The sequence below is a fragment of the Lampetra fluviatilis genome, chromosome 55 (assembly GCF_964198595.1).
Source record: "Lampetra fluviatilis chromosome 55, kcLamFluv1.1, whole genome shotgun sequence".
Taxonomy (NCBI): Eukaryota; Metazoa; Chordata; class Hyperoartia; order Petromyzontiformes; family Petromyzontidae; genus Lampetra; species Lampetra fluviatilis.
In genome coordinates this window covers 5,164,128-5,174,127 of record NC_136329.1, presented here as the reverse complement: position 1 = coordinate 5,174,127, position 10,000 = coordinate 5,164,128, and the positions used below count along the sequence as shown (strand labels likewise).

The 10,000-nt window shown below is 57.1% G+C and overlaps 1 protein-coding gene across 1 annotated transcript in view; it reads left to right on the top strand.

Moving 5' to 3' along the window:
• LOC144949946 (translocation protein SEC63 homolog) overlaps positions 1–10,000 on the top strand; it is a 220,308-nt gene that overhangs the window by 25,433 nt on the left and 184,875 nt on the right. Inside the window, exons 5-7 of the mRNA XM_078879935.1 lie at positions 3,684–3,745; positions 7,984–8,042; positions 9,970–10,000. Coding sequence (XP_078736061.1) covers positions 3,684–3,745; positions 7,984–8,042; positions 9,970–10,000 — 152 coding nt within the window. The remainder of the gene's footprint in view (positions 1–3,683; positions 3,746–7,983; positions 8,043–9,969) is intronic.

Below are 10,000 nucleotides of genomic sequence, written 5' to 3'. Positions count from 1 at the left end.
GTGTGTCTCTGTGTGTCTCTGTGTGTCTCTGTGTGTCTCCGTGTGTCTCTGTGTGTCTCTGTGGCGTTCATGAGGATCGTGAAGGCCTACGAGACGTGAGACGCCCCGTGTCTCCGTGTCTCTCTGTCTCTGTGTGTCTCTGTGTGTCTCAGTGTGTCTCTGTGTGTCTCAGTGTGTCTCTGTGTGTGTCTGTGTGTCTCTGTGTGTCTCTGTGTGTCTCTGTGTCTCCGTGTCTCTCTGTCTCAGTGTGTCTCTGTGTGTGTCTGTGTGTCTCTGTGTGTCTCTGTGTGTCTCTGTGGCCTTCATGAGGATCGTGAAGGCCTACGAGACGTGAGACGCCCCGTGTCTCCGTGTCTCTCTGTCTATGTGTGTCTCCGTGTGTCTCAGTGTGTCTCTGTGTGTCTCTGTGTGTCTCTGTGTGTCTCTGTGGCCTTCATGAGGATCGTGAAGGCCTACGAGACGTGAGACACACCGTGTCTCCGTGTCTCTCTGTCTCAGTGTGTCTCAGTGTGTCTCTGTGTGTCTCTGTGTGTCTCTGTGTGTCTCTGTGTGTCTCTGTGTGTCTCTGTGTGTCTCCGTGTGTCTCTGTGTGTCTCTGTGGCGTTCATGAGGATCGTGAAGGCCTACGAGACGTGAGACGCCCCGTGTCTCCGTGTCTCTCTGTCTCTGTGTGTCTCTGTGTGTCTCTGTGTGTCTCCGTGTGTCTCTGTGTGTCTCTGTGGCGTTCATGAGGATCGTGAAGGCCTACGAGACGTGAGACGCCCCGTGTCTCCGTGTCTCTCTGTCTCTGTGTGTCTCTGTGTGTCTCTGTGTGTCTCAGTGTGTCTCTGTGTGTCTCTGTGTGTCTCAGTGTGTCTCAGTGTGTCTCTGTGTGTCTCTGTGTGTCTCTGTGTGTCTCTGTGTGTCTCAGTGTGTCTCAGTGTGTCTCAGTGTGTCTCAGTGTGTCTCTGTGTGTCTCTGTGTGTCTCTGTGTGTCTCCGTGTGTCTCTGTGTGTCTCTGTGGCGTTCATGAGGATCGTGAAGGCCTACGAGACGTGAGACGCCCCGTGTCTCCGTGTCTCTCTGTCTCTGTGTGTCTCTGTGTGTCTCTGTGTGTCTCTGTGTGTCTCTGTGTGTCTCAGTGTGTCTCTGTGTGTCTCTGTGTGTCTCTGTGTGTCTCTGTGTGTCTCTGTGTGTCTCTGTGTGTCTCTGTGTGTCTCTGTGTGTCTCTGTGTGTCTCAGTTGCGTTCATGAGGATCGTGAAGGCCTACGAGACGTGAGACGCCCCGTGTCTCCGTGTCTCTGTCTCTGTGTGTCTCTGTGTGTCTCTGTGTGTCTCTGTGTGTCTCTGTGTGTCTCAGTGTGTCTCTGTGTGTCTCTGTGTGTCTCTGTGTGTCTCTGTGTGTCTCCATGTGTCTCCGTGTGTCTCTGTGTGTCTCCGTGTGTCTCTGTGTGTCTCAGTGTGTCTCTGTGTGTCTCTGTGTGTCTCAGTGTCTCTCAGTGTGTCTCTGTGTGTCTCAGTGTGTCTCTGTGTGTCTCTGTGTGTCTCTGTGTGTCTCTGTGTCTCCGTGTCTCTCTCTCTCTCAGTGTGTCTCTGTGTGTCTCTGTGTGTCTCTGTGTGTCTCAGTGTGTCTCAGTGTGTCTCTGTGTGTCTCTGTGTGTCTCAGTGTGTCTCTGTGTGTCTCTGTGTGTCTCTGTGTGTCTCTGTGTGTCTCAGTGTGTCTCTGTCTCTGTGTGTCTCTGTGTGTCTCTGTGTGTCTCTGTGTGTCTCAGTGTGTCTCAGTGTGTCTCAGTGTGTCTCTGTGTGTCTCTGTGTGTCTCTGTGTGTCTCTGTGTGTCTCTGTGTGTCTCTGTGTCTCTGTGTGTCTCAGTGTGTCTCTGTGTGTCTCAGTGTGTCTCTGTGTGTCTCTGTGTGTCTCTGTGTCTCTGTGTGTCTCCGTGTGTCTCAGTGTGTCTCAGTGTGTCTCCGTGTGTCTCAGTGTGTCTCTGTGTGTCTCTGTGGCCTTCATGAGGATCGTGAAGGCCTACGAGACGTGAGACACACCGTGTCTCTGTGTGTCTCTGTCTCAGTGTGTCTCTGTGTGTCTCTGTGTGTCTCTGTGTGTCTCTGTGTGTCTCTGTGTGTCTCAGTGTGTCTCTGTGTGTCTCAGTGGCGTTCATGAGGATCGTGAAGGCCTACGAGACGTGAGACACACCGTGTCTCTCTGTCTCTGTGTGTCTCTGTGTGTCTCTGTGTGTCTCTGTGTGTCTCTGTGTGTCTCAGTGTGTCTCTGTGTGTCTCTGTGTGTCTCTGTGTGTCTCTGTGTGTCTCAGTGTGTCTCTGTGTGTCTCAGTGTGTCTCTGTGTGTCTCTGTGTGTCTCTGTGTGTCTCAGTGGCGTTCATGAGGATCGTGAAGGCCTACGAGACGTGAGACACACTGTGTCTCCGTGTCTCTCTGTCTCTGTGTGTCTCAGTGTGTCTCTGTGTGTCTCTGTGTGTCTCTGTGTGTCTCTGTGTGTCTCTGTGTGTCTCTGTGTGTCTCAGTGTGTCTCAGTGTGTCTCTGTGTGTCTCAGTGGCGTTCATGAGGATCGTGAAGGCCTACGAGACGTGAGACACACCGTGTCTCCGTGTCTCTGTGTGTCTCTGTGTGTCTCTGTGTGTCTCAGTGTGTCTCTCTGTCTCAGTGTGTCTCAGTGTGTCTCTGTGTGTCTCAGTGAGTCTCTGTGTGTCTCAGTGTGTCTCTCTGTCTCAGTGTGTCTCAGTGTGTCTCTGTGTGTCTCTGTGTGTCTCTGTGTGTCTCTGTGTGTCTCTGTGTGTCTCAGTGTGTCTCTGTGTCTCTGTGTGTCTCTGTGTGTCTCTGTGTGTCTCCGTGTCTCTCTGTCTCAGTGTGTCTCTGTGTGTCTCTGTGTGTCTCTGTGTGTCTCTGTGTGTCTCAGTGTGTCTCTGTGTCTCTGTGTGTCTCAGTGTGTCTCTGTGTGTCTCAGTGTGTCTCTCTGTCTCAGTGTGTCTCAGTGTGTCTCTGTGTGTCTCAGTGAGTCTCTGTGTGTCTCAGTGTGTCTCTCTGTCTCAGTGTGTCTCAGTGTGTCTCTGTGTGTCTCTGTGTGTCTCAGTGTGTCTCTCTGTCTCAGTGTGTCTCAGTGTGTCTCTGTGTGTCTCTGTGTGTCTCTGTGTGTCTCAGTGTGTCTCAGTGTGTCTCTGTGTCTCTCTGTGTGTCTCTGTGTGTCTCTGTGTGTCTCTGTGTGTCTCTGTGTGTCTCTGTGTGTCTCAGTGTGTCTCTGTGTGTCTCCGTGTCTCTCTGTCTCAGTGTGTCTCAGTGTGTCTCTGTGTGTCTCTGTGTGTCTCCGTGTCTCTCTGTCTCAGTGTGTCTCTGTGTGTCTCTGTGTGTCTCTGTGTGTCTCTGTGTGTCTCAGTGTGTCTCTGTGTCTCTGTGTGTCTCTGTGTGTCTCAGTGTGTCTCCGTGTGTCTCCGTGTGTGTCTCTGTGTGTGTCTCTGTGTGTGTCTCTGTGTGTCTCAGTGTCCCAGTGTCCTGGTGGTTATGGTGGTGATGCTGGTGATGTTGATGATGATGATGTTGATGCTGGTGATGGTGATGATGATGTTGACGTTGTTGATGTTGATGATGATGTTGATGTTGATGGTGGTGATGATGATGATGTTGATGGTGGTGATGATGATGATGTTGATGATGATAATGTTGATGATGTTGATGATGATGATGTTCAGGTTGACAGATTCGCAGTCGAAAGAGAACTGGGACAAATACGGACACCCAGACGGACCCCAAGGTGCAACAACCACCACCACTACAACCACAACCACAACAACAACCACGACAACCACAACCACAACCACGACAACCACCACCACAACCACAACAACAACCACGACAACCACAACCACCACATCCACCACCACTACAACCACCACCACAACAACCACCACCACAACCACCACAACCACCACCACAACCACAACCACCACAACCACCACCACCACAACCACCACCACAACCACAACCACCACATCCACCACAACCACCACATCCACCACAACCACAACCACCACCACAACCACCACCACAACCACCACAACCACCACCACAACCACAACAACAACCACGACAACCACAACCACCACATCCACCACCACTACAACCACCACCACAACAACCACCACCACAACCACAACCACCACAACAACCACCACCACAACCACCACAACAACCACCACAACCACCATCACAACCACCACCACAACCACCACCACCACAACCACCACAACCACCACAACCACAACCACCACCACAACCACCACAACCACCACCACCACCACAACAACAACCACCACAACCACCACCACAACCACCACAATAACCACCACCACCACCACAACAACAACCACCACAACCACCACCACCACCACAACCACCACAATAACCACCACCACCACAACAACAACCACCACAACCACCACAACCACCACCACCACAACCACCACCACCACCACCACGACAACCACCACCACCACAACCACCACAACCACCACAACCACCACCACGACAACAACAACCACCACAACCACCACCACCACCACCACAACCACCACAATAACCACCACCACAACAACAACCACCACAACCACCACAACCACCACCACCACCACAACCACCACCACCACGACAACCACCACCACGACAACCACCACCACCACCACCACCACCACGACAACCACCACCACAACCACCACCACAACCACCACTACCACCACAACAACCACAACCACCACCACAACCACCACCACAACCACCACAACCACAACCACCACCACAACCACTACAACCACCACATCCACCACCACTACAACCACAACCACCACAACCACCACCAAAACCACCACCACAACCACCACATCCACCACCACTACAACCACAACCACCACCACCACAACCACCACCACAACCACCACCACTACAACAACCACCACCACTACCACCACCACAACCACCACCACAACCACCACATCCACCACCACTACAACCACAACCACCACCACCACAACCACCACCACAACCACCACCACTACAACAACCACCACCACTACCACCACCACAACCACCACAACCACAACCACCACAACCTTTATCACAACCATCACAACCTTTATCACAACCATCACAACCACTATGAAATGTTAACACAGCCCCGTGTCTCTCCCCCCGTGTCTCTCCCCCCGTGTCTCTCCCCCCGTGTCTCTCTCCCCCCGTGTCTCTCTCCCCGTGTCTCTCCCCCCGTGTCTCTCCCCCCGTGTCTCTCCCCCCGTGTCTCTCTCCCCGTGTCTCTCTCCCCGTGTCTCTCCCCCCGTGTCTCTCTCCCCGTGTCTCTCCCCCCGTGTCTCTCTCCCCGTGTCTCTCCCCCCGTGTCTCTCCCCCCGTGTCTCTCTCCCCGTGTCTCTCCCCCCGTGTCTCTCCCCCCGTGTCTCTCCCCCCGTGTCTCTCTCCCCGTGTCTCTCCCCCCGTGTCTCTCTCCCCGTGTCTCTGTCCCCGTGTCTCTCTCCCCGTGTCTCTCCCCCCGTGTCTCTCCCCCCGTGTCTCTCCCCCCGTGTCTCTCTCCCCGTGTCTCTCTCCCCCGTGTCTCTCTCCCCCCGTGTCTCTCCCCCCGTGTCTCTCCCCCCGTGTCTCTCTCCCCGTGTCTCTCCCCCCGTGTCTCTCCCCCCGTGTCTCTCTCCCCGTGTCTCTCTCCCCGTGTCTCTCCCCCCGTGTCTCTCCCCCCGTGTCTCTCCCCCCGTGTCTCTCTCCCCGTGTCTCTCCCCCCGTGTCTCTCCCCCCGTGTCTCTCTCCCCGTGTCTCTCCCCCCGTGTCTCTCCCCCCGTGTCTCTCCCCCCGTGTCTCTCTCCCCGTGTCTCTCCCCCCGTGTCTCTCTCCCCGTGTCTCTGTCCCCGTGTCTCTCTCCCCGTGTCTCTCCCCCCGTGTCTCTCCCCCCGTGTCTCTCTCCCCGTGTCTCTCTCCCCGTGTCTCTCTCCCCCCGTGTCTCTCTCCCCGTGTCTCTCTCCCCGTGTCTCTCTCCCCCCGTGTCTCTCCCCCCGTGTCTCTCTCCCCGTGTCTCTCTCCCCGTGTCTCTCTCCCCGTGTCTCTCCCCCCGTGTCTCTCCCCCCGTGTCTCTCCCCCCGTGTCTCTCCCCCCGTGTCTCTCCCCCCGTGTCTCTCTCCCCGTGTCTCTCCCCCCGTGTCTCTCTCCCCGTGTCTCTCCCCCCGTGTCTCTCCCCCCGTGTCTCTCTCTCCCCGTGTCTCTCCCCCCGTGTCTCTCTCCCCGTGTCTCTCCCCCCGTGTCTCTCCCCCCGTGTCTCTCTCCCCGTGTCTCTCTCCCCGTGTCTCTCCCCCCGTGTCTCTCTCCCCGTGTCTCTCCCCCCGTGTCTCTCTCCCCGTGTCTCTCCCCCCGTGTCTCTCCCCCCGTGTCTCTCCCCCCGTGTCTCTCTCCCCGTGTCTCTCCCCCCGTGTCTCTCCCCCCGTGTCTCTCCCCCCGTGTCTCTCTCCCCGTGTCTCTCCCCCCGTGTCTCTCTCCCCGTGTCTCTGTCCCCGTGTCTCTCTCCCCGTGTCTCTCCCCCCGTGTCTCTCCCCCCGTGTCTCTCCCCCCGTGTCTCTCTCCCCGTGTCTCTCTCCCCCCGTGTCTCTCTCCCCCCGTGTCTCTCCCCCCGTGTCTCTCCCCCCGTGTCTCTCTCCCCGTGTCTCTCCCCCCGTGTCTCTCTCCCCGTGTCTCTCTCCCCGTGTCTCTCCCCCCGTGTCTCTCCCCCCGTGTCTCTCCCCCCGTGTCTCTCTCCCCGTGTCTCTCCCCCCGTGTCTCTCCCCCCGTGTCTCTCTCCCCGTGTCTCTCCCCCCGTGTCTCTCCCCCCGTGTCTCTCCCCCCGTGTCTCTCTCCCCGTGTCTCTCCCCCCGTGTCTCTCTCCCCGTGTCTCTGTCCCCGTGTCTCTCTCCCCGTGTCTCTCCCCCCGTGTCTCTCCCCCCGTGTCTCTCTCCCCGTGTCTCTCTCCCCGTGTCTCTCTCCCCCCGTGTCTCTCTCCCCGTGTCTCTCTCCCCGTGTCTCTCTCCCCCCGTGTCTCTCCCCCCGTGTCTCTCTCCCCGTGTCTCTCTCCCCGTGTCTCTCTCCCCGTGTCTCTCCCCCCGTGTCTCTCCCCCCGTGTCTCTCCCCCCGTGTCTCTCCCCCCGTGTCTCTCCCCCCGTGTCTCTCTCCCCGTGTCTCTCCCCCCGTGTCTCTCTCCCCGTGTCTCTCCCCCCGTGTCTCTCCCCCCGTGTCTCTCTCTCCCCGTGTCTCTCCCCCCGTGTCTCTCTCCCCGTGTCTCTCCCCCCGTGTCTCTCCCCCCGTGTCTCTCCCCCCGTGTCTCTCCCCCCGTGTCTCTCTCCCCGTGTCTCTCTCCCCGTGCCTCTCCCCCCGTGTCTCTCCCCCCGTGTCTCTCCCCCCGTGTCTCTCCCCCCGTGTCTCTCCCCCCGTGTCTCTCTCCCCGTGTCTCTCCCCCCGTGTCTCTCTCCCCGTGTCTCTCCCCCCGTGTCTCTCCCCCCGTGTCTCTCTCTCCCCGTGTCTCTCTCCCCGTGTCTCTCTCTCCCCGTGTCTCTCTCCCCGTGTCTCTCCCCCCGTGTCTCTCCCCCCGTGTCTCTCTCCCCGTGTCTCTCCCCCCGTGTCTCTCTCCCCGTGTCTCTCTCCCCGTGTCTCTCCCCCCGTGTCTCTCCCCCCGTGTCTCTCCCCCCGTGTCTCTCCCCCCGTGTCTCTCTCCCCCCGTGTCTCTCTCCCCCCGGGTCTCTCTCTCCCCGTGTCTCTCTCCCCGTGTCTCTCTCCCCGTGTCTCTCCCCCCGTGTCTCTCTCCCCGTGTCTCTCCCCCCGTGTCTCTCCCCCCGTGTCTCTCTCCCCGTGTCTCTCTCCCCGTGTCTCTCTCCCCGTGTCTCTCCCCCCGTGTCTCTCCCCCCGTGTCTCTCCCCCCGTGTCTCTCTCCCCGTGTCTCTCTCCCCGTGTCTCTCTCCCCTCCCCGTGTCTCTGCAGCAATGAGCTTTGGCATCGCTCTGCCTGCGTGGATTGTGGATCAGAAGAATTCGATGCTGGTAAGACGCCTTCTGTGACCTCCTGTCACAGGGGCTCCATCTAAAGTGGCATCTTGTCGGGTGACTTCACTGCCCGAGTTGGTCACGATGCTGGCACCTGGTCTGGAGTGATTGGAAGGCATGGGCCAGATCAGCTCAATAACAACGGCAGGAGGCTGCTAGATTGTTGTGCAGCCCATGGGCTTGCAATTACCAACACGCTGTTCCGGCATCGGCGCATCCACACAACATCGTGGATGCACGCCGGGTCCAAGCAAGAACAGCTGCTGGACTACGTAGTGACGCGCCAGCGGACGCGAGCCCATGTCCTTGACACCAGGACCTACCGTGGAGCTGATCTGACCTCTGACCATCGACTAAGTCATCCGTAAGATGCGCCTGCCATTCTTCCACTCCGGTGGTGGGTGTACACCCAGGACCCCAATCAAACCCACAGTGGCCTGGTCTCAGCTAGCTGATGAACGTTGCAAGCGGGAATTTCATCGTCGCTTGCGGCAGGGGTTGGCATCGTCCCCCACTCCTCCTGATGTCGAGGGTGAATGTGGTCGAGGTTTAGGACTGTGGCTCATGCAGCTGCCAATGGCTGCTTTGGGTACGCGGGCCAGACCTCCCCAGAGAACCCTGGCCGACGGAGGAGGCGTTCAGGCTGGCAGAGAAAATTTAACCCGTAAAAACAAAGTTTGTCACCATAAATCCTTTACATGCGTGGCGTCGGCTAGAGTCCTCTCGTCCTCTGGCTTGAGATGGCTGCCACCTGTGGGTCAGACGATTGCATTGCAGCCGTTAAGCAATCGGCAATTAAATATAATATATTTTTTTCCCTGAAAAGTGTAACATTTTGGGCAGAAATGTTCACGAACATTCATCGTCACGCACAACGAGCCTGCGTGCAAAACGTCAGCTCGATCGGATCACGGGAAGTGGGTTCAAACACGACCGAAAGATTTGCGCGCTCGCAAGCGCGCAAGCGCGCAAGCAAGCGAGCGAGCAAGCGAGCGAACTTAATATAAAGGATTTAAAAAGCGACAGGCCCACTCTCGTCGGCTACGGCATCCCGCGTCGGAGAACGAGGAGGCTTGCTTACCGCAGCCTTCGCTCGGAGGTTTTGTAGAGCCGTGAGCCGCTGCGAGGGTGGGCGGTGGTCGCGGATTTGCCGAGTAGACGGAGTCTGCCTCAGTGGCCCGCGATCACAAATCGCCCTTTAATTCGATCGCAAAAAGTAACCTGCAGCGCCACACCGGTCACCATCGTTAGGGGAATGAACGTTGATCCGATCTGCGACACCCCCAGGAAGAGGTTCGCTGATTTGCTGAGCGTTTCTGTGAGGTCCTGGGGGAAGGGAAAATCTCTCGGCCAGGAAAACATCGCGCGGCAAGGCGGCGACGACCCTGCTGAGGCTGCCGTGCCTCAAATATTGGAGGAGAGGAAGTCACCGCCGCTTAGTGGCGAATGGCGGTTGTTGTTGTTGTTGTGATTGTGTGTGTGATTGTGTGTGTGTGTCTGTGATTGTGTGTGTGTGTGTCTGTGATTGTGTGTGTGTGTGTGATTGTGTGTGTCTGTGTGTCTGTGATTGTGTGTGTGTGTGATTGTGTGTGTGTGTGTGTCTGTGTGATTGTGTGTGTGTCTGTGTGTGTGTGAGTGTGTGTCTGTGTGTATCTGTGTGTGTGTGATTGTGTGTGTCTGTGTGTGTCTGTGTGTGTGTGTCTGTGTGTGTGTCTGTGTGTGTGTGTGTGTGTCTGTGTGTGTGTGTGTGTCTGTGTGTGTCTGTGTGTGTGTGTGTGTCTGTGTGTGTGTGTCTGTGTGTGTGTGTCTGTGTGTGTGTGTCTGTGTGTGTGTGTCTGTGTGTGTGTGTCTGTGTGTGTGTGTCTGTGTGTGTGTGTCTGTGTGTGTGTGTCTGTGTGTGTGTGTCTGTGTGTGTGTGCTGCAGGTTCTTGCTGTCTATGGGTTGGCGTTCATGG